Source organism: Mustelus asterias, chromosome 26, assembly GCF_964213995.1.
Source record: "Mustelus asterias chromosome 26, sMusAst1.hap1.1, whole genome shotgun sequence".
In the NCBI taxonomy this organism is placed as follows: Eukaryota; Metazoa; Chordata; class Chondrichthyes; order Carcharhiniformes; family Triakidae; genus Mustelus; species Mustelus asterias.
The window spans coordinates 27,759,259-27,784,427 of record NC_135826.1 but is presented as its reverse complement, the minus strand read 5'-3'; the positions used below and the strand labels follow the sequence as shown (position 1 = coordinate 27,784,427).

At 41.6% G+C, this 25,169-nt stretch overlaps 1 protein-coding gene across 2 annotated transcripts in view; it reads right to left on the bottom strand.

Annotated features, from left to right (window-relative positions):
* scamp4 (secretory carrier membrane protein 4) overlaps positions 1 to 24,644 on the bottom strand; it is a 33,399-nt gene extending 8,755 nt beyond the window's left edge. Inside the window, exons 1-3 of one of the 2 annotated variants that reach the window (XM_078198337.1) lie at positions 24,553 to 24,644; positions 11,207 to 11,254; positions 5,073 to 5,201 (exon numbers count right to left, since the gene is read on the bottom strand). In XM_078198337.1, coding sequence (XP_078054463.1) covers positions 5,073 to 5,201; positions 11,207 to 11,213 — 136 coding nt within the window. In that variant the 5' untranslated portion in view covers positions 11,214 to 11,254; positions 24,553 to 24,644. Of the gene's footprint in view, positions 1 to 5,072; positions 5,202 to 11,206; positions 11,255 to 23,748; positions 23,820 to 24,552 lie in introns of those variants that run through there. The other variant, XM_078198338.1, reaches the window with a different exon arrangement.
* Between the last annotated feature and the right edge of the window lie 525 nt (positions 24,645 to 25,169).

The following is a 25,169-nucleotide window of genomic DNA, read 5'->3' as shown; positions in this document are numbered from 1 at the left end:
GGTTGGCAAGTGGACTCTGATTGGTAGAGGCATTGCCATTGTAAACAGTTAACTGCCAACCTATAGTTAAAATTAAAACCAGATAGATTGACTCTAATTGGTAAAGGCTTTGTCATTGGGAATAAACTAGGGAACAGTTGTCCCCAAGCTTTTGTTTAATTGAAAAAGATGCAATGTGTTGACAGACTGCTTCCGGCCTGTAAAGGGTGGCACGGGACTGCTTCTGGTCTGGGCGGCACGGTGGCACAGTGGCACGCACTGCTGCCTCACAGCCCTAGAGACCTGGGTTCGATTCCTGGCTTGGGTCACCCCCTGTCTGTGTGAAGTTTGCTCCCCGTGTCTGTATGGGTTTCCTCCGGGTGCTTCAGTTTCCTCCACGGTCCAAAGATGTGTGGGTTAGGTGGATTGACCATGCCAAATTGCCCCTTAGTGTCAAGGGGACTAGCTAGGGTAAATGCATGGGGTTATGGGGATAGGGTCTGGGTGGGACTGTGGTTAGTGCAGACTCGATAGGCCAAATGGCCTCCTTCTGCACTGTAAGATTCTAGGACAGGGCTGTGCGTGTGATATATGTAGCTTCTCGCACATGTAGTGATCCATACTTCAAGCCTGACTGATCATCTTAAATTGGTTGCCAGTGTAATTCTTAGCAAGTGCTGTTCAATTACAGAACCCCATCTAATGTTGCACACCAAGTTTTGAGTTTTGCAAGAATGGACTGCTGAGCAGGTTAATATTTAGCCTTTTGTGAACAGCTTGAAGGAATGTGCTGTTTGATATAATCTGCTCTTCCATTTGTGAAGTCAATGCCATGTCCATGTTCGACATAGCTAGCCTTTTCACCAATGTACGGCTCAAGGAAGCCATAAAAATTTGCACTATGTCACTATATCATGGATTCACCATCATTGTCCAAATCTGTATTTATTGAACTTATGAACTCAACAGCTCATGCAATCGAGTTCAGTTTTAACGGCACCATGTTTGCCCAAATAGATCCCCTCTAGACCCAGTTCTCTCAAAACATCTCTATTGGTTTCCACGAGATGTGTCTTTGATGGAATGATCATAGAATCCCTACACTGCAGAGGGAGGCCATTTGGCCCATTGAGCCTGCACCAACAACAATCCCACCCAGGCCTCTACCCTATAACCCCATGTATTTACCCTGCTAATCCCCCTGACATGAAGGGGCAATTTAACATGGCCAATCAACTTAACCTGCACATCTTTGGATTGTGGGAGGAAACCGGAGCACCCAGAGCAAACCCACACAGACATGAAGAGAACGTGCAAACTCCACAGACAGTCACCTGAGACCAGAATTAAATCCGGGTCCCTGGAGTTGTAAGGTAGCAAAGTTAAAGTTTATTTATTAGTCTCAATTAGGCTTACATTATCACAGCAATGAAGTTGTGAAAATTCCCTAGTCGCCACACTCCAGCTTCTGTTTGGGTACACTGAGGGAGAATTTGGCATGGCAAATGCAGCTAACCAGCACGTATTTCGGACTGTGGGTGGAAACTGGAGCACCAGGAGGAAACCCACGCAGACATGGGGAGAACATGCTAACTCCACACAGACAGTGATCCAAGCCAGGAATTGAACCCCGGTCCCTGATGTTGTGACGCAGCAGTGCTAACCACTGTGCCGCCATGCTGCCCTGATGTCTTACCTTCTACTGCTACTATATTTCTGATATGTAGATGATAAGCTTGCTATATTTGAATCTGCAGCTGCACATACGAATTTCCTTACATGCCTTAATGGGCTCAGTCCCATACTCAAATTCAACTTTCAAATGGAGCAATCAAATGAGCTCCCTTTCCTTGATGTGCTGGTTGATGTGCTGCCAGTGGATTCTCTCTCTGTCTAGTGCAAATCTACCTCACTATATTGGAATTAGGATTCCTACAGTTCCATGTGCTATAAGATTGACCTTACTAGTAAACTCACAAATAGAGTCAGAGCTATTTGCTCATCGTGCAAGCTTGATCCTGAAATAGGACATTAACCCTGTGGGATAATGGCTACCCAAATAAGATCATTGCTCACTGTATATTGCGCAATCTCATGAATAGGCCCAATGCTGCCACTTTTGGTTCTGAAGATTGGCCAGTCTATCTCAGATTACCCTGGAAGGGTAATGTCTCTCAAAACTTTGAACAGGTGAAGCTAGTTGTTTCACACAGCAGTACAACACGAGTAGTATTCTCCACCTACCTCATATTAAGTTGATCTTTCTCTACACCCTAGCTATGACTGTAACACTACATTCTTCACCCTCCTTTCCTCCTCTATGTACGATATGCTTTGTCGGTATAGCACACAAGAAACAATACTTTTCATTGTATACCAATACATGTGACAATAATAAATCAAATCACTATCAGGATGCTACCATTAGGCCAAAAGATGTTCTGCCGATCACACAAATGAGTTTGAATTTCAGTGCCGGTGTGATGCCAGGTAGGTAGGTTATACATCTCAACGACAGGTGGAACATACAAAACACCATGTCCCTTTTGCAATTCACAACAGGCGAGTACTGACCATATCCAACCAGCAAATGCTTGCAAAACCCAAGTTACATAACCAAGATTAGACGTGATTTTACAATTGGGCAGTCTTAATCCTGATTGTGCTAAGAATTACACTGACAATCATTTTAAGATTATCAGATAGACTTACAGTGTGGTTCACATGTGTGCTAGAAGCTACATATATTCACACACAGGACCCTGTTCTTTGCAGCTAGAAAGAGCATGTCCACGCATTACACCGTTATCAACTAAACAAAAGCTTAGGGGATAGCCATTCCTTGGTTCAATCCCTTGACTAATTAGAATCAACCCGATTTGAATTTAAACTACTTGGCAGTTAATTGTTCCCTGGTGCATTCTCCATGACAACACCTCTACAATGGGCGGCACGGTAGCACAGTGGTTAGCACTGCTGCTTCACAGCTCCAGGGACCTGGGTTCGATTCCCGGCTTGGGTCACTGTTTGTGTGGAGTTTGCACATTCTCCTCGTATCTGCATGGGTTTCCTCCGGGTGCTCCGGTTTCCTCCCACAGTCCAAAGATGTGCGGGTTAGATTGATTGGCCATGCTAAAATTGCCCCTTAGTGTCCTGGGATGTGTAGATTAGAGGGATATGGGGATAGGGTCTGGGTGGGATTGTGGTCAGTGCAGACTCGATGGGCCGAATGGCCTCTTTCTGTACTGTTCGGGTTTCTATGATTTCTATGATGAATCAGAGTCCACCTGTCAACTCATGCAGTATAAATTGTTGTTCCCTTTACAATTGGTATTCCAGTGCAACCGTCCTGAATGCAAGACAAAAAGCTTTGACAGCATATCTCTTCTTTCAGCAATACTAAAATATACTTTATTCCATCCAGTGAGGTTCTCTTCAAGCAAGCCACTCTCGTGACTTCAATAAGGAAAGGAAAAGGATCTTCATGCACCCAGGTATAGTTCATAGTGGAAAGGGGAGAAAGTGCAAATTTTAACTGTCTGAACAGTTACTCAGAAGTTGCCAGGCCTCAAAAACCATGCTACAAAGTGGACATGTAAATTTCATCCAACCAGCGGAAATTACACTTTCCTGTTTCATACAAGGATGGACAGGGTCATTTCCTGTCAGCAACATTATCAGTGCAGTGGAGGGTGTCCTTAATCTAGCATCTCTCCGCACAAGGAGTAAAATTGATGTTTTACCCAAGTACAAAACTTAAATATTAATATTTTCCTCCCTATAAATGGAAGGTTGCATTTTGGAGAAAAATCATTTCCCCTTTTCTTGGGGGAAAAATGGCACACTCCTATCAAAAGCTTACCCTGGTTTGTTTTCAACATATCTGAAAATGAACAACCAATCGCAGGCAAACTTTCAATCCTGTAAATAAATATTTATTCAATAAAACAGAGAGAGACAATTGAGATGCCAATAAATTTAAAGACTTCCATAACATTTACACTACACATGGGTCATTTACATAGCTCAGGCACCCACTAATCGGCATCCCGATTAAATTTCCAATGATGTTTTCTCAAATGAGTTCATGATGTGGAGTTGCTGGCCGTTGAACTGGGGTAGGCACAGTAAGTAGTCTCACAACACCAGGTTAAAGTCCAACAGGTTTATTTGGTAGCACGAGCTTTTGGAGTGTTGTCCCTTCATCAGTTGAGAGCCAGAAGAAAAATCATTTCCCTTTGAAAGGGCAGCGCTCCGAAACCTCGTGCTGCCAAATAAACCTGTTGGACTTTAACCTGGTGTTGTGAGACTACTAAATGAGTTCATGACATCAGTTAAGGTAGCCCCATGGGGAGACAGGGTACCTGTAATAGTCTGTTAGGCTCAAAATTAATAATTGGGTTACAGTACTAAATTTTAAAATCTGTGCATGGCCTAATCCTACAATTCTCCAAGATGTTTGTACTCTGCCAATTCTGGCCTCTTGCACATCCACATTTTAGTTGTTCCATCATTGGTGGCTGTGCTTACAGCTGTCTGGGCCCTAAGCTCGGAAGTTCCTTTCCTACAGCTCTCCACCTTGCTACTTTTAAAAAGTTCCTCAACTCCTCCCATTTTGATCATTTCCCCATTATCTAGTTATGCGCCTGTTGTCAAACTTTGCAAAGCACCTTTGGACTACATGAAAGGTACTATAGTAATGCAAGGTTCTATGCAAATTCTTATCTCCCTCGTCTGCAAGGAGCTACTCCTTGCTACCAAAATCGAGTCTGGTGAAGGCAAGCAAGGAACCCAAAGGGTTGTCATACATAACTGGCCTGGACACCAATCATGAGGCACATTAACCAGGAAGAGTGTTGATAAAATAATAAATATTTTTCTTTACTCTCCCCTCCATTTTATTACTGGTAAACATCTAATTAGCAATGTTGAAGACAAGAATAATTAATACACTCCATTATTGAAAATGACTGTAGATAGAAGCATACATGAAAAGGAATTCACTTGGCAAAAAGCTTGTATTCATTGCTTTAGTTACATATGCCACCCTAGGAAAATATCATTCAGTTTGAAAACAACATAGCTTAACTTACAGATCCATAAGTGATAGATTCGCTTTACAAGAAGGCAGTGATCTGGTGGGATCTCTTCTTCAAAATTTTGATAGAAGCATGGTTTCAAAGGAATAAACTTTGGTAGTGGGGGAAAATTGTTTGTTTTTTCTAAAGAAAGACAGATTTGATAATGTGACAGTTACAAGTGCATTTACCTTCTTTCTTCATCATCATCAAGCATTAGGCCAGGTTGTGCGTCAGAGAACAAGAACAAATACGAGCAAAAGCAAAACAATGGTGGAAAAGACTGGAAAATGCTGCAAATACTCAGCACAATGCTTGTACTAAACTGTGCTGTGTGGCTGCACATGCACCATCTGGAAGGTATGGTGCAGGCCACTCATATTGTTCCCTGCAAGACACCACATGTTCTGGAATTTCCTAGCTTACCAGGATTGTGTTCATCTTAAAATGCCTGCTTTCAGGAAACTCAAGAGCGTATCTCCGTAAGCCAAGATATACATTTCCTAACATTTAGCTACCACTTCAAAGGTGAATGAGTCACCTTTAAATTAGTTAGATTAATAACAAGTACTAGAGAGAACTGCCATTGGCGTCATAGGCAGTGTGATTCAGTCTACCACTGGAAGGCGATCACTGTCAGAAATACCTGTTTCACAGGTGTAAATACACTTTGAACCCAAAAACATGTGAACCATGACAATTATTTATTTGTGAAAGACTCCTTGGATACTCCTTGGGGTATGGATTTCAAAGTAAAGACTGCATATGATTAATATCTTCCATCTGAACTTTGAGGCTGATACTGGTTCTAGAACATAGAAAGCCACAGCACAAACAGGCCCTTCGGCCCACAAGTTGCGCTGATCATATCCCTACCTCTAGGCCTATCTATAGCCCTCAATCCCATTAAATCCCATGTACTCATCCAGAAGTCTCTTAAAAGACCCCAACGAGTTTGCCTCCACCACCACCGACGTCAGCCGATTCCACTCACCCACCACCCTCTGAGTGAAAAACTTACCCCTGACATCTCCTCTGTACCTATCCCCCAGCACCTTAAACCTGTGTCCTCTCGTAGCAACCATTTCAGCCCTTGGAAATAGCCTCTGAGAGTCTACCCTATCCAGACCTCTCAACATCTTGTAAACCTCTATCAGGTCACCTCTCATCCTTCGTCTCTCCAGGGAGAAGAGACCAAGCTCCCTCAACCTATCCTCATAAGGACTGGTGCAGGGGGCAGGGATTCAGGTTCCTGGACCATTGGGACCTCTTTAGGGGCAGGGGTGATCTGTATACAAAAAACGGGTGGAACTTGAATCACACGGGGACCAATATCCTGGCCGGTAGGTTGGCTAAAGTTACTGGGGAGAATTTAAACTAGATAGGTTGGGGGGAGGGGAGCTAGAAGAGTTGACTAGGATCAAGGAACTAATTGATGGGGGGAAGGATGCAGGGGTAAGGGGAATTACAAAATTAATGGTAGAGGAGAGGGTGCAAGTGAATGAAGGCGGTAATTTAGATAAGGGAGTAGAGGGAGAGGGTGTTCGCGACTCATCAAAGCGGGTCCAGATAAAAGCTGGAATAAGGACACTTTGCCTGAATGCACGAAGCATTCGGAACAAGGTATATGAGTTGATGGTGCAAATCAGCACGAGTGGGTACGATCTAGTGGCCATTACAGAAACGTGGCTGAAAGGTGACCAGGACTGGGAGATGAATATCCAGGGGTATCAGGCGTTTAGGAAGAATAGACAGGAAGGAAAAGGTGGTGGGGTCGCGCTATTAATAAGAGATAATATCAGGGTAGTACTGAGGGATGACATAGGCTCTGAGGAACAAAACGTGGAATCGTTATGGGTAGAGATGAGGAATAGTAGAGGGAGAAAGACACTAGTAGGTGTGGTATATAGGCCCCCAAATAATAATGTTGAGGTGGGGAGGGCTATAAACAAGCAGATAAGGGATGCGTGTAAAAACGGAACGGCAATAATCATGGGGGACTTCAACATGCACATTGACTGGCAGACTCAAGTCGGTAAGGGTGGAATGGAGGAAGAGTTCTTAGAATGCTGTCGGGATAGTTTCCTTGAACAGCATGTTACGGAACCGACGAGGGAACGAGCTATTTTGGATCTGGTATTGTGTAACGAGGTAGGTAGAATTAAGGATCTTATTGTGAAGGACCCTCTTGGGTCTAGTGACCACAATATGGTCGAATTTCTGATTCAGATGGAAGAGGAGAAAGTTTGGTCCCAAACCAGTGTCCTCTGTTTGAACAGAGGGAAATATGATAGGATGAGGGATGAATTGGCTAAGGTAGACTGGGAGAGCAGGCTGGCAGGTAGGATAGCTGAGGAACAGTGGAGGATTTTTAAGGAGATCCTTTTCAGTTCTCAGCAAAAATATATTCCAGCAAAAAACAAGGATTGTAAGAAAAGGGAGAACCAGCCGTGGATAACGAAGGAAATAAAGGAGAGTATTAAAATAAAAACAGCTGCGTACAGAGTGGCCAAAAATAGTGGAGAAACAAGTGATTGGGAAAAATTTAAGAAACAACAAAGAGAGACTAAGAAAGCGATAAAGAAAGGAAGGATAGACTATGAAGCTAGGCTAGCAATTAATATAAAAAATGATAGTAAAAGTTTTTATAAATATATAAAAAGGAATAGAGTGGCTAGAGTGAATGTTGGACCCTTGGAGGACGAGAGGGGGGAGTTAATAGTGGGAAATGAGGATATGGCTGAGTCTTTAAATAAGTTTTTTGTGTCGGTCTTCACGGTGGAAGACACAAATAGTTTGCCAAATATTAACGATAGAGGGTTGGCAGCAGGAGAAATACTTAATACAATTAATGTAACCAGAGAGGCAGTGCTGGGTAGACTAATGGGACTGAAGGTGGACAAGTCCCCGGGTCCGGATGGAATGCATCCCAGGGTATTGAAAGAAATGTCAGAGGTAATAGTGGATGCGTTAGTGATTATTTATCAAAACTCGTTGCATTCTGGGGTAGTGCCGGTTGATTGGAAAACGGCTAATGTTACGCCGCTGTTTAAAAAAGGAAGGAGACAAAAGGCGGGTAACTATAGGCCGGTCAGCTTAACGTCTGTAGTAGGGAAAATGCTGGAATCCATTATTAAAGAGGAGATAGCAGGGCATCTGGATAGAAATGGTTCGATCAATCAGACGCAGCATGGATTCATGAGGGGAAAGTCGTGCTTGACGAACATGTTGGATTTTTATGAAGATGTGACTAGGGCGGTTGATGGAGGAGAACCGGTGGATGCGGTGTTTTTGGATTTCCAAAAGGCGTTTGATAAGGTGCCCCATAAAAGGCTACTGAAGAAGATTAGGGCACACGGAGTTGGGGGTAGTGTGTTAAAGTGGATTGGGGACTGGCTATCCGACAGGAAGCAAAGAGTCGGAATAAATGGGTGTTTTTCCGGTTGGAGGAAGGTAACTAGTGGCGTGCCGCAGGGATCGGTACTCGGGCCGCAACTATTTACCATTTATATAGATGATCTGGAGGAGGGGACGGAGTGTAGGGTAACGAAGTTTGCAGACGACACAAAGATAAGTGGAAAAGTGAATCGTGTGGAGGACGGAGAAGATCTGCAGAGAGATTTGGACAGGCTGAGTGAGTGGGCGAGGATATGGCAAATGGAGTATAACGTTGATAAATGCGAGGTTATACACTTTGGAGGAAATAATAACAAATGGGATTACTATCTCAATGGAAACAAATTAAAACATGCTACCGTGCAAAGGGACCTGGGGGTCCTTGTGCATGAGACGCAAAAGCCCAGTCTGCAGGTACAACAGGTGATCAAGAAGGCAAATGGGATGTTGGCCTATATTGCGAAGGGGATAGAATATAAAAGCAGGGATGTCTTGATGCACCTGTACAGGGCATTGGTGAGGCCGCAGCTGGAATACTGTGTGCAGTATTGGTCCCCTTATATGAGGAAGGATATATTGGCATTGGAGGGAGTGCAGAGAAGGTTCACCAGGTTGATACCGGAGATGAGGGGTTTGGATTATGAGGAGAGGCTGAGGAGATTGGGTTTGTACTCGTTGGAGTTTAGAAGGATGAGGGGGGATCTTATGGAGACTTATAAGATAATGCGGGGGCTGGATAGGGTGGAGGCGGAGAGATTCTTTCCACTTAGTAAGGAAGTTAAAACTAGAGGACACAGCCTCAAAATAAAGGGGGGTCGGTTTAAGACAGAGTTGAGGAGGAACTTCTTCTCCCAGAGGGTGGTGAATCTCTGGAATTCTCTGCCCACTGAGGTGGTGGAGGCTACCTCGCTGAATATGTTTAAAGCGCGGATGGATGGATTCCTGATCGGTAAGGGAATTAAGGGTTATGGGGATCAGGCGGGTAAGTGGTACTGATCCACGTCAGATCAGCCATGATCTTATTGAATGGCGGGGCAGGCTCGAGGGGCTAGATGGCCTACTCCTGCTCCTATTTCTTATGTTCTTATGTTCTTATAAGGCATGCCCCCCAATCCAGGCAACATCCTTGTAAATCTCCTCTGCACCCTTTCAATGGCTTCAACATCTTTCCTGTAATGAGGTGACCAGAACTGCGCGCAGTACTCCAAGTGGGGTCTAACCAGGGTCCTATAAAGCTGCAGCATTATCTCCCGACTCCTAAACTCAATCCTTCGATTAATGAAGGCTAGTACGCCGTACGCCTTCTTGACCGCATCCTCCACCTGCGAGGCCGATTTAAGAGTCCTATGGACCCGGACCCCAAACTGTTCTACCGGGCAGTTTGCAAGCTAGGAGTATAGCGAATGCTCATCAATACTAGATTCTACACGTAAATTCTGCACCACAGTCAGCTTCAAACTAAACAATGTGATCTCAGAGAAGTTTGAGATGTTTTATTATTTTGGAACAGGGATTGCAAGTTTTAGTGAAAAATTTACTGTCTGGCTCACAGCTTTGTTTGGACTAAATTGAAAACCTCACCATTTCTGCTTGCTGCGATTAAACCTACAAATTTGGTAGTTTCGTTTTTTTTCTGAAGTGGCTTAACATAACTGATTTTAATCAGCTTTTGGAGTTTGAGGAACAGGAATCGGAAATTTTCTGCATAAACATTCTTCACTTCGAGCATACAGATAATCAGAAACATTGCAACAAGAAAACAGATGAAGTTTGTGTTGGCGTTTATCTTCCATAAGGCCAATACACTTAATCTCATGTGCTCATCCTGTTTGTGCACCTTCAACCACATATCAATCATGTTCTTAAATACTGGCACGGTCCCCTTTTGGAAAATTAGGACCCTTAATCCACAGTACACTAACTTTCAGTGTCAAAAGCTTTCTTCCACTGTCTCTCCTAAATCTCTTGCATTTAATGTTATCTCTGCTATCTACACCTCCTAATTTTTGATGTTTCACTATTGAAAATGCTTTTGATCTACCTTTTCCGTCCCTTCATAATTTTAATTCCTTCGATCAAATAAATGGAGTTCAAGTTCCATCTTGGCAGTTTTAAAATTTAAATTCAATTAAAAAGCTGGTGTCTTCAAAATAGTGACCATGAAGTTTTCAGATTATTGTAAAAGCTCACTGGTTCACTAATGCCCTTTATCGAAAGAAGCTTGACAATGTCACCTGTCCAATTTAATGACGTAATTTCAGTTCCACATCAATGTGGCCCACTCTCAGTAGCCCTCTGAAGTGGCAGTGAGACAGTGAGTTGTATCGGGGGCAATAAATAGCGAGAGGGAAGGGGAGGAAAAGAAAAAGCTCGCTCCCTGTTGAACTAAGTTTTTTAAAATTAGAACCAGATAATTATATTACTCCCAGCTGTTTCTTCATTTCTTCTAACGCAGCATTTTCAAACCACTGTGTAAAGAGTACAGACAAATGACTGCCCGGGTTGCTCTTATCAAAAAGTTCAAGGTGCATGAGGAAGGATGTTATTTTTCCGTCATTTTAACAGACAGATCATTATGACCTCTGGTAGATTAGTCCTTTATATAACTCAGCGCAATGAGAAACCTTCCATTTGGGTACTATCACAAAATTATCTATAGTATCTTTCTCCTTTATTGATCAATGCTCCACAAATGTTTCAAAAAGATTTTCATTATTTATAATATCAGAGGTATCAAAGTTAACAGAACCTACCAGTCATATCGTCAGTTGAATGTAGTCTTAGCTACTGCTTTGTCAGTTCTGAAGAACAGAAAGCAACATTTGGAAAGTATGAGTTTAAAAAAAAATCATTGTTTTATTTTTAAATTATCTGAATATACAGATTCACAAATCGTTTATATGTTTACAATAGGTGGTCAATTTAAGGGCAGCATGGTGGCATAGTGGTTAGCACTGCTGCCTCAGTGCCAGGGACCCGGGTTCAATTCCAGCCTCAGGTCACTGTCCGTGTGGGTGCACATTCTCCCCGTGTCTGCGTGGGTTTCCTCCGGGTGCTCCGGTTTCCTTCCACAGTCCAAAGATGTGCGGGTTAGGTTGATTGGTCATACTGAATTGACCCTAGTGTAAGGGGGATTAGCAGGGTAAATATGTGGAGTTACAGGAATAGGGCCTGGGTGGGATTGTGGTCAGTGTAGACTCAATGGACCGAATGGCTTCCTTCTGTACCGTAGGAATTCTTTGATTCTAGGATTCTACAAGCATGGTTACAGTAAAGGGCTCAGACATGGCATATTAAATTAACAAATAATTTACATGTATATTTACAATGGTGACTCGGTGACAGAGTTGGCATTATAACACATCATGCTAAAGGGCTTAGACATGAACAAGTTCCTGATTTTAGTAAGACCATCTGGGAGGCAGAAAAAAAAAATTTGAACTTTCATCATTATTCTGTCACTTCCAATAGCTGGTCAAGACAACATTTGAAGATTGTTTTCCAGTATTGTGGCATCATAAAATACTGGAACTTGTAGCTGTATCTTTACTTTCACTGAGTTACTGTTTGCAATTGCATTTCCAGGAGTCAGCAGAGGCTGGAGGGGGTGTGTGAGATGTATGTTATGTGTGTACATGTGTGGAGAAACCAACTAGTTCAAATTATGTTATTTCAAGCTGGCCTTCCCTAATGGATGGAAGATGACAGACCTAAAACATTTATTGAAACATAACATTTTGCGGGAACTTGACAAGGTGGATGCTGAGGAGGTGTTTCCCTTTGTGGGGAACTAGGGGGCAGTTTCAAAATAAGGGGACTCTCACTTAAGGCAGAGATGAGCAGAAATTTTGTCAGAGAGGGTTGTTAATCTTTGGAATTCTCTTCCACAAGGGAGTCAGGGATTATGGGAGTTGGGCAGGCGGGAGAGTGGAGTAAAGGCCACAGTCAGATCTGCCATGATCTCATTGAATGTCAGAATTGGCCTGGTGGGCCAAATGGCCACACCTGCTCCTATGTCTTATGACCTGATTTACAAAATAAATCATAACATTGCATGAAGAATCTGATGATAGTTCCTTGCTTATTAAAATGGAAATATTTGCTTAAAAGCTATTTACTTCATAAAGTTGAATCACACTTAATACCTATCATAGAGTATTTCTTTTTATTCATACACAATATATTCACAATATTTATAGAAAACTTATGAATCTTAAAAGGAAATTCTCTCAGTTTTTAAATTTTGTCTCAAGGTGCTTCTATGCACAAGGAATACAAGATCACCAAAGCAGTACACAACAGAGTCATGGAATCAGAGCTTTACCACACAGAAAGAGGCCCTTCGGTGCATCATGTTTGTGCCAGCCTTCAAGCACCAATATGGTAGAATTATGAATTCAAAGATAATTGGCAAGTACTATTCCACAATTCAATAATTTCTTGTTAAAGCTCCAGCACAATGATTACTCCTGCATTATGCACATCACATACCAATGTTACAAGTGCAGGCAGTGGACGGAAACTCAAATGAGGGCAAACACCAAGTGAAATGCAAATGTTAACACTATAGATTGGTGTAAAAGTAGATAAAAACACTTAGGATGAAAAATTAAGTAATTGCAAAAGTAATTTAAATTAAACTGTTTTTTGCAATCTGCTACAATCAGAAGAGCATCTACAGCATGCAAGTCAGTCAAATAATTCTCCTTTCATGCTACTTTTTCAGAATAAAAATGGATTTGCATTTATGTAGCACTTTATGACTATAGAACTAGTCTTGAAAAGCTTTACAGCCAATGAAATAATTTTGACGCGTACTCATTTTTGTAATGTAGGAAATGCGTCAATTTATGCACAGCAAACCCCCACAAACTGCAATGTGACATGATCTGTTTTGTGACGTTGATTGAGAGATAAACATTGGCCAAGACACTAGGAACAAATTCCCTGCTTTTTGAAAGAGTGCCATGAGATCTTTTACAAACACTGGAGGGGGCAGACTGGACTTCAAGTTTATCATTTCATCTGAAAGACAGCATTTCTGACTGTGCATAATGTTTAATGTTTCATCTCAAGGATGGATGACAGTAGTTGGCAAGACAGTGCCTGATACCATGTTAAAAACACCCTTACTTTGGAGTACGAGATCACAATCCACAGTGCAGTCAAATCCACACCATTTAAAAACTGAGCAGCCATAGTAGAATTTTGTGCTCTCTATTGTAACTTTACAATTAAATGGCTACACTTTGGTCAATAGTTCAATCATAGGAGTAGGCTTGCCTAAAACTTTATGATTAGCATAGCATAACAGAAGAAAGTTTTGAAGTCATTACCCATAATTTCCATATCTTCCTAAAGAACAAACTTTAAATGATGGGATTTGCTTTCACTAGAGCCCAATAAATCCCATTTTAACTTTATTCTGCTTCAATGCCAACTGGTAAAGAGGACCCAAATAAGGACAACAGTGAAAACAGTCATGATTTATTTCAAAGTATCCACTTCAAACTTATTTGCAGTTTGAATCATATGGTGTATATATAGTTTTTATTTATTTTAAATGCTGCTGTCAATCAAACACCATTAGTCAGGATACCATAAACACTGAAGACGACAATGACTTCTGTAGTAAACCTAATGTTACTGTATTAAAGAACAGCATAAAATTGACATTCCAGAATTCTACCAGAACCTGTGGCTACTAAAGCATAAGAGGTGACAATTAAAATTATTTTTAAATAGGAATAAGCAGATAACTCAAGCCATTACTTTCAATTCCAAAATCTGAGCACTAAATAGAAACTTTGAAGTTTTTGATTAATAGATTGGAACTCATGAGGGAGCAGGATAGCACAGTCATCTGCAAACTCATTTTCATTTCAAGTTTGAGATATCAAAATACCACTAAATAGGATTTCACAATACAGACATAATTTTCTCAAGATATTGTAAAGGAGCAATAAATACAATTTATGATCCAAAACAAACATTTTTGAAAACTGAGATGGCTTTATCATTTATATCAATTCACAACACTATTATGTTTAAATCCCTGTATGGATTTGTCCCCTTCTTCACTCCAACCTTCTTTGGTCCTCCATAAACCCTGCCATCACTCCACCTAACCGTCTTCACAGCGTAGCACTGTGGCCAAGCCTTCCCCTCATGGACCAGAGAAGGCATTCGCCATTGAGGCAAACTGTCCACAAAGATTTTCCCAGCATTACATTCATCCTGGAATCAGCTCATGTTGAATTCTGGCATCTGACAATTATGTCATCAAGCAGGATAAACAATGAAGTCTCACCGGTTAAATCACAAACCAGGAAGTAAAATGCATCGATTATCCTACTGTTTTAAATGTGGATTACAGGGTCAAAGGTAGGGTTCTGAAGACTGTGGAGGAACAGAGAGATCTTGGGGTCCATATCCACAGATCTCTGAAGGTTGCCACTCAAGTGGATAGAGCTGTGAAGGCCTATAGTGTGTTAGCTTTTATTAACAGGGGGTTTGAGTTTAAGAGCCGTGGGGTTATGCTGCAACTGTACGGGACCTTGGTGAGACCACATTTGGAATATTGTGTGCAGTTCTGGTCACCTCACTAGAAGGAGGATGTGGAAGCGCTGGAAAGAGTGCAGAGGAGATTTACCAGGATGCTGCCTGGTTTGGAGGGTAGGTCTTATGAGGAAAGGTTGAGGGAACGGAGGAGACTGAGGGGAGACTTAATAGAGGTTTATAAAATGATGAAAGGGATAGAGTGAACGTTCAAAGACTATTTCCTCGGGTGGATGGAGCTATTACAAGGGGGCATAGCTATAGGGCTCGTGGTGGGAGATATAGGAAGGATATCAGAGGTAGGTTCTTTACGCAGAGAGTGGTTGGGGTGTGGAATGGACTGCCTGTAGTGATAGTGGAGTCAGACACTTTAGGAACATTTAAGCGGTTATTGGATAGGCACATGGAGCACACCAGGATGATAGGGAGTGGGATAGCTTGATCTTGGTTTCAGGTAAAGCTCGGCACAACATCGTGGGCCGATGGGCCTGTTCTGTGCTGTACTGTTCTATGTTCTATGTTTTTAATCATTTTACAGAAAGTAAATTAAAGATCAGGGCCATGCATGTGAAATTAATTTCAAAGCTGAAATATTGCAAACTTTTGAAAAAATCCAGAGTGTTTTAATTTTAAAAAAATCATAATATAGAAATTTGAAATTCTAGAAATACAAAATTACTTTTTCAGGGACATTAAGGTTGTTCAGCAGTAATTATGAATTCATTATGCTATCAAAATCCAGTTATACTGCATTCCATAAGGTGCAACTTTTTAAATGTTTTAATAGCAAGACTAAGTGGAGGTTCAAATCAATTCAAGTGATTTCTAAAGAATTCCATCTGTGTGGATTTTAATAGCACCTCCTGTGGAGGTGGGGGTAATCACTGAAAATAACATGCATTTGCAGATACCAGAATTGCTGTCAAATTTCTACAGTTATGATGCCAAACACTGACTACAAAATCCAGATCTGTATCTTCTTTGGCTCAGTGTCTATTTTGGTCTGATTCCTCTGAAGTGCTCCGAGATGTTTTTCTCCATGAATAGTGCTATATGAATGCAAGTTGCTAACACTGCCATCCATCTCGGCAGCTTTAGAGATCTATACTTAAAGTTGGTCTCTTGGTCAAAGATCAGCAAGTATTGGTTTATGGTTAAACTTATAATGGATCAATGAACACATTCCAATATTAATGCATATTATTAATAGGTATCATATTGCAACTATTTATTCAGACTTTGCTACACGGTTCTGTGTCTGTCACTGGTTTGTGTTGGATATAACCTAAATTATCAAATATCAGTTCTGGTTTTAAAAAAGACCAAGCTGGTGATTTTTTTTTTAAACAAAAACTAGTCCTTCTAAATCCTGGTGCTGTAATCTATATAGTACATAAATATATTAATATTTGAATTTGATTTAAATATTTATCATCCACAGTTGCAATCTGTCCTAATAAGCTTTGTTAGTGTAAAATATTGCAACTGCAAAATTACTTATTTTACTTCCATAGCTGAGATTTTATGTTAAATATATATATTCCTCCCAGCTAACCAAAACAATGAGAAACAAACAAAACAAAGCACATAATTCTTTGCCAATTTCAGTGGCAGTGAGTTTTGTCATGTAATTGTTAAAATGCCCTTTATACTTTACCTTGAATCAAAGTGCTGAAGCGACAGGAAAGGGGAAGAGTAAATAAAACATTAATAATTAATAGCATTATAGACAGTGCAGAATATAGAATATGATAGCAGCACCACCACTGCATCCCAAACAGGTTGCAAATGGCAAACTTCAAGTAACGAGAGAAATGCTTGTTGCTGGTCTATGAATAATGCTCATGGATTTAGGGAATCGTGTGTGAGATATCTTTATTTTCCACATCACCATAGACAGGAATTTTTTTATTTTAAGGATTCTGATGGACTTTTTGAGTGCACAACAGCCAGGCCGATAGTTAATTATTTTGGAGTTGGGTGTTAGTGTTCTATACCCTCAAACTATGTGCAAATTAAAAGCAAGGTATTGATTTGATGGGGTTCGAGAGGGTCTAACAATTAGGCCAACAACCTTTGTAGAGAGTGAGTACTGAAGAATGGGAAGGTCAATTTCCTACAGCTGTCACCACTCTAAAAAGATACAGAAAAAACGAAAATGAACGTAGTTGCACAGGATTAATTTCTTTTGATGATTTCTTAGCAAACTATCCAGCTGAACTTGCCAGAACATAGGAGATTGAAACATTGAAAGTAAAATGCATTCAATTTGAAATTGTGAGATACTGATACTTTGAAAATGGACAAGTCTTTAGGGGAAAGGTAGCATGACAGAGATAATGTTTTAAGAGTCTTATCATAGATATACAGGCTATGCAAACTTCAAAAATAACTAGAATCAAGAGAAAAGCTGAACTTCTCGAATACACTTTAAAACAGGGACAGAAGCCCTGTCGTCTGCATATTTCAGGCAGGTTATTTAACCGATTAACTTGGCCCTTTGTTAATTATCCTTGAAAGAAATGAGCATCGTGTGTGTAAACTTTGAACTGCAACAATCAGACCACAGTATCGCAAAACGATTGGGGGGCTGGTTTGGCTATCAAAAGTATGCAGAGCATCAGGTGACCAATAAGAGCACTGTCTGCAATTTACCTCAGTACCTATTTGAAACGTAACTGAGCATCAATACCATGGCCTTCACACAACCAAAGTCACTCCCACATTACTTTCCAGAAATTCACTCGGGCTGCCAAAATTTCATACTCCCTCTTAGAAACAGATTATGTATATTAGGTAACCTTTTTTGCTTCGCATTTCCCCTTCTGTGCAACTGCCTAACGTGTAAACAAATCATCCAGATAGCTCTAATTTAAATACAACCATTTGATTTTACCAGCTTTTGAAGTGAACATGGCGAGCATACCACATTTCCCAATGCCATATGCTGTTGGTGTACCAATCCCTTGGCACGCTCTTACTCAGATTACCTAAAAAAGCAGGTTCATAGCAGCTTACAAAACCTGTCCTTTGCATTTTGAGAGCACCCAGATCATAGAAACAGGGTTGCTCGTTCTAAAATGTCAGCATTTTAATCTTCCAAGTGTTAGGGTCCTAGACTAGAACCTCAAGTTACATTAGGAAGCCAGGCTAGACCCCAACCATTTTTCTATTTTGGCATAAATGAGAGGATAGGATATTTTTTCCAGCAATGATTCTACTGACAAAGTGGGGATCTTTTATAGTGAAACAAACTTTATTTAATAACACAGTTTAAATATAACAAATGAATCAGTTTAACCATTAACAATTGAATATTTAAAAACAAAAGGGAGCAACTTTACTTTCTAGCTTACAATTGTTCCAGTTCCAAATAAGCCCCAATTCATGCATAGATCAAATCTTCTTTTAAATAAATAATTAGTAAACCCAAGCATACTTGTTTTAACGTTTGTTAACAGTCTCAGTGCTTTCAGAGAGAGTGAGTTCCAGAAGCCTGCAAAATCCCTCTAACTTAACCAGGTTCAACTGCAATTAACCACTTTCTGCAAACACTGTTTCTCTCTGCTACAAACTCAGCTCTGGTCCTTAACCACATCATTACATAACCCTGTCAATCACTCTAATCGGAAATCCCAGGGGAACTTAAAGAAACAGAAGTCCATTAGCTCTACTTAAAATAAACACTTGCAAGGTTGAAATGAGTAATTATCCTGCTCTTCCAAAATCTGAGTTGCGTTCCCACCAGACATACTGACTACCTGTAGCATAAAGCCAGATTTTTAAAAATTACCTTTAAATATACAAGGAAAAAAGTACATATATATATATATCCATGTCAATTGCACTATCACACAAGTTTGAATGGAGTCCAAAAAGACCTCTAGAATGCTTTGAATTGGACTTTAAACATAAAATGACTGGATAGAGTCACATAAAACATTGAATGACTCAAAGGTTGTGATCTTAAAAAGGCAATTTGCTTAAACAAATGTTAAGTATTCCTTAACCTATTTTAATCACTTGGCAAATAGATACCAATTGCCCAGGGGACTGCACAGATGCTAGATCTGCTTGTGAAGAGAAAATAGAACATTGATAAGACAATCTGTCACTCTTCTAAGGAGCATCATGCCATGACAAGAAAATAACCAAATGAAGCAGGGCTCTAGATTTATGGTTCAGCACAGGAACATTCCAACAGAATCACAAACTCAGTCGCCCGAGATATAATTGGAAATGGGATCTGGCCAACACAGGTTGCTACAGGGCCCAAAATATGATGAATGTATTTTATAGATAATCCTCAGATAGTACAGGATATGAATTGAGATGGTGTCAAATCTTGTTTAATAATGCTGCTGTGAAGCAATCGGTGGCATTTATACGATGATAAAGGCATTATATAAATATAAGTTGATGGTGGTAATCTTCAGAAATTGCTGTCACCCAGCAAACCGTCTGCCACTAGAGACTAACAAACGACTACAATGTTCACGTGTCCATCAATAACTTACATTTACATTGGGAAGTTTTACTGCGTTAAATGCCCTAAGTGCCTAATAAAAGTGAGATCAATAGAAATATTTCTGACATCAAGTCACAGATGAAGAAATCAGGACAAATTACCAAAAGCTTGATCAAAGAGATAGGTTTTAAGAAGAAATTTATAAAAGGACAGGGAGAGAGGAAGACATGTTTAGGGAAGGAATTCCAGAATTTAAGGCCAAGGCAACTGAAGAAACAAACACAAGTGATGGAGTGATTAAAATTAATGTAAAAGAGGCCTGAACTGAAAGAACAGAGATCTGGAAGGCTTTTAGGACTGCAGAAGCAAGACCATGGAGAGATTTGAAAACAAGGACGAGGATTTTAAGACTCAAGTGCTGTCTAACAAGGAGCCAGTGGAAGTTAGCAAGCACAAGCGTAATGGATGAACGCGATACAAGCAATACAGTTGTGGTTGAGCATAAATTTGTGTCAGGTGGAAGACGGGAGGATTGCCAGGACAGAAGTGGAACGGTCAAGTTAGAGGGAACAAAGACATGGTACTGTCTCTCACTAACAATATTTTAAATGTGGGGTCAAGTCACATAAGTGGAGTTAATGTTGGAGTTCAGCCATGCTCCGACTGAATGGCAGAGCAGGCTCTAGGGACCACATGGCCTACTCCCAAATCTTATATGCCAATAGTACTTTTAAAAACTGAATTCACAGAATGAGGAATTCTCTATCCTCAGAGGGTTGTGGATGTTCCATCATGGAATACATTTAAAGCTGGATAGACAGATTTTGGTGTCTCAGAAAATTAAGACGTGTGTGGCTGAAGCCCAATCAACCATAGAATCATAGAAGCCCTATAGTGCAGAAAGAGGCCATTTGGCCCATCGAGTCTGCACCGACCACAATCCCACCCCGGCCCTACCCCCTTATCCCTACATATTTACCCGCTAATCCCTCTAACCTATGCATCTCAGGACACTAAGGGGCAATTTTAGCATGGCCAATCAACCTAACCCGCACACCTTTGGACTGTGGGAGGAAACCGGAACACCCGGAGGAAACCCACGCAGACACGAGGAGAATGTGCAAACTCCACACAGACAGTGACCCAAGCCAGGAATCAAACCCAGGTCCCTGGAGCTGTGAAGCAGCAGTGCTAACCACTGTGCTACCGTGCCGCCCCATGATTGTATTGAATGGGGAATCAGACTTAACAGGCCATCTGGTATAATTCCAACTCTTATTTCTTGTATTCTACATAGGCATCACTGCCAAAGACAGCATTTATTGCCCATCACCTTAAGATTTTTCTTTAAATTTCCAATGATTTACTATGAAACCCAATGCACAGAGGTAATAAGTACAGCAGAAGCCAGGAACCTAGAAGAAAATTTGGATTTCAACCCATCTATACTCAGTGTTTTGCAAACACTTGGTCCATTCATCTATTCTTCCCTCCATTTTTGAGGGGTGATGTTGCCAATAAGAGACAAGTTCCATGTGAACCAGTCTGCATTGCAACATAACTCCAGACTGTAACACAGAATGCTAATCCTCCCAAAAGGATAGCATTTGCATACTTGTCATGGAAGTCAGGACCAGTTTTGTGGTGAGCTTGTCTTGTTGCAATTTGGCGAATGCTCCAGCCAGACAGGGAAGCAGGCTCATGGTCAACAGCACCACTTCTGTCACACGCCCCTTTATCACAACACAGAAAGAGGCTATTCGGCCCATCAAGTCTGCACAGATCCTTCAAAAGAACATCCCACACAGGCCCTCCCCTCCGCCCTAACACCGAAACCCCACACATTGCCCAAGGCTAATCCACCTAATCTACTTTTGGACACTACGGGGCAATTTTAGTATCACCTTACTCTTCTGGAAAACAAAAATGCAACTGAGTGGTTTATGAGGTCATGTCAGAGAACAGTCAAGAGGAAACCAAATATAGGTCCGGAGTCAAATCCATGCTTCCTTCCCTAAAGGAATGACACTAATGAACTGGTATTGAAAACTATCCAGTAGTCTATGGTCACCATTACCGGTCCTCACCTTTTTAATTCCAGATTTGTTGTAAGTAATTGTATTTTAATTGGTGGGAGTTGAACTCATGACTCCGAATATTAGCCCTACCGTACCCCTGCCAAGATCTTTACTCCTCTGGGAGTACCCTTGGCTTTTGCTGTTGTCAGACTTCTTTTCCAGAGTTACAAACAGGTTGGAACTTTCTGCAGCTCAACATTTCCAACATCTAAACAATCCAATCCAGTCTAATTTAGAGTCATTGCTCCTTAGCTGCTGAATCCATTCTTCCTGGTTGGACTTGGTTAGGGTTGACTTTGCACAATGTCAATCTTATTCAATCCTCTGCTAAATGTTTTAAAACTTACATCCAGTCTATTAACAAGATTGTCGTCACTCCACTGTAACGCCCACTTCTACCTCCACTTGACAACATCTCATTGTCATCCACCCATTATGTTAATGATCACATTGTTCACGACATACTTCGCATGTGGGATTTGACAATCAAAAGGGAAATGGGTCAGCTATTATGTTGACAGACCAATTAGTAGCTACGCCCTTTATTCAAACGAGATGAATCAACTGAAAAACTATTCAGTAGAACTGTTGGGGCAAAGTAGACAGAAATTCCACTCATCTAACTATCAGCCAGGGAATATTTTACTTGTGCTGAAAAAACATGGTTTCATAAAATTATCTGCTTTACTGAATTACCCATTTTCTTTGATTACAAGTGATAGCTAAAGGGTTCAAAAATGCACAAACATCACATCATTCAGAACTTAGGTGGTATTAGATGACTCATTGGCTTAAAAAACACATTACGTGCAACGTGTACTTTTATGCATTACAATATACTAATTCACAAAATTGCTACAAAGCAGGAGGCCATTTGGCCCCTCATGTCTACAGCAGCTTTCCAAATGAGCACTGTGACTTAGTGCCATTCTCCTGCCTTTTCACCATACCCATGCACATGACTTTTTGAATAGAAGCAATCTAATGCCCTCTTTAAATGCCTCAATTGAACCCGCCTCCACCACACTTCCAGGCAGTGCATTCTAGACCCCAATGATTCATTTTAAATCTTTACCCTCTGATTCCCAATCCTTTTACGAATGGGAACAGTTTCTCCCCATCTACTCTGCCTCACCCCTTCATGATTTTGAACATAGAACCATAGAGTTCGTAGAGTGCAGCAAGATGCCATTTGACACATCTAGATGGCACCAAACCTCTGAAAGAGCACCCCATCCAGACTCTCCCCTCTGTCCTATCCCGTAACCCTGTGCATTTATCATGGCTAATCCATTTAATTCACCCATCTTTGGCTACTAAGAGGCAATTCAGCATGGCCAATCCACCTAACCTGCACATCTTTGGACTGAGGGGGGAAACCGGAGCACTTGGAGGAAAGCCACGCAGACACTGGGAGAACGTGCAAACTTCACACACTGACCCAAGGCTGGACTCAAACCCAGATCCCTGATGCTGTAAGGTAGCAGTGCTAACCACTATGCCACTGTGTTTCCCCATCTTCTCTCCAAAGATAACAGTCCCAATCTATCCTCATAACTGAAGTTTCCCCAGAGCCATTCCTGTAAGCCACTTCTGCACTCTCTACAATGCATACACATCCTTCCTATAGCATGGCACCCAAAACTGTGCACAATACTCCAACTGAGACCTATTTGTGGGCAGCACAGTGGTTAAATGCCTCACAGAGCCAGGACCCAGGTTCAATTCCTGGCTTAGGTCATTGTCTCTGCAGAGTCTGCACGTTCTCCTTATGTCCGCATGGCTTTCCTCTCAGTCCAAAAGACATGTTGGTTAGGTGCATTGGCTATGACAAAATTTCCCTCAATAAAGTGCAGTTCACCATACCTTCTTTGCTCTTGTACTCTGTGTCCCTATTAATAAAGCCTAGGATAATGCATATATTAACTGCTCTCCCCACCTGTTGTGCTACCTGATCCTGTATCCCAAGAACGTTACACCTTATTTTATATTTCCTGTCCACATTCACAACTTTTTTCTCCCAAGCCCTAACCTTCCCAAATCATCCTATTTAATTTGTCACATGCATTGGTATACAGTGAAAAGGATTGTTTCTTGCATGCTATACAGACAAAGCATATCACTCATTGAGAAGGAAAGGAGAGGGTGCAGAATATAGCATTAGCTATAGCTAGTGTAGGGAAAGATCAACTTAATATGAGGTAGGTCCATGCCAACTATCCTTCACAAATCTGGGGGATGGAAGCAGATACTGAACTAGATTCTTGCCCCAGAGGTTTGCAAACCTAGAATATAAAAGCAAAACACTGCAGATGCTGGAATCTGAAACAAAAACAGAAAATGTTGGAAAATGTCAGCAGGTCTGGACAGTATCTGTGGAAAATAGAGCCAGTGTTGAGTCAGGATGACCCTCGGGCTGTGACAAAGGGTCATCCAAGCCATTGGCTCTGTTCTCTCTCCACAGATGCTGTCAAACCTACTGAGATTTTCCAGCATTTTCTGTTTTTGTTGCAAAGCCCACAACCCAGACTAGTGCATTCACTATGGCTAATTAACCTAACTTATCCACCTTTGGACACTTAAGGGGCAATTTAACATGAGTGGCTCTTTTGCCCTCTCACTTTCTCCTCACTACTTTCCATTTTACTGTTGACTGTTTTGCGTGTCTCTAAAATGTACAGCTTCCAGAACAGAGAGAGAGAGACAGACACAGACAGGATGTCCAGTCAGCAGCCCCATTCTCAAACTTCCAGTTATTTAATGTGAAGTAAAAAGCAGAAAATGCCTGACCCACTCAACAGCCCTGGCAGCATCTGTACAGAGATTGTATGGTAAACACGAGAAGGAGAGCTTTCATCGCATCTGTTGCATCCCAGTCAAACATATGTTCCACACAAATGTAAACGTGGCTAGGAATCTATTTTTTTAGCTCATACATAGCGGTTAAAACACCGACCAGCGGCCCCATCCCGCCCGGTGCTTCATTCTCACTCACCTCACAAACCGTTAGCCGTTCAAAGTTAGCACAGCGCACCTCGATTTCCTTCCGGCCGCCGCGAGCTCACGAGACAACCCCTCCCCTCCCCTCCGCGGCGAGGGTGCGCAGTACGCGCTGCATCCCGGGACATGTAGTTTACGTCAGTCCAGAGACTACAATCCTCCGGCAGAGCAAGAACTACAGCCCCCAGAATGCCGAGCGGGCGAGCTCATGCGACCCCGGCGTGAGTGCGCGGTACGCGGTGCACCCCGGGAGGTGTAGTTCACGTCAGTCCCGTGACTCCAATCGTCCCCGCCCCCTGCGGTAGGCGGCCCTTCCACGCGCATGCGTTTCAACAAACAGATTAAACCGTTTGGCAGCTGCTGAGCTGGTGCTCTGGTGAAGGAGGGTTCGAGTCTCGGCTCTGCTGAGTGTCTCTCGAATTTTCTTTTTCCAGTTTAGCGTTCCGACATGTGTACCTTTCAAATGTTTTTCTTTCAAAGCGGAATAAAACTTTACTTCCACACAAAAACAGAAAATTCAGGAAAATTTCAAGGTTTTGCACAGTGGTTAGACCATTAGACATGGGAGCAGAATTAGACCACTCGGCCCATCGAGTCTGCTCCACCATAGAA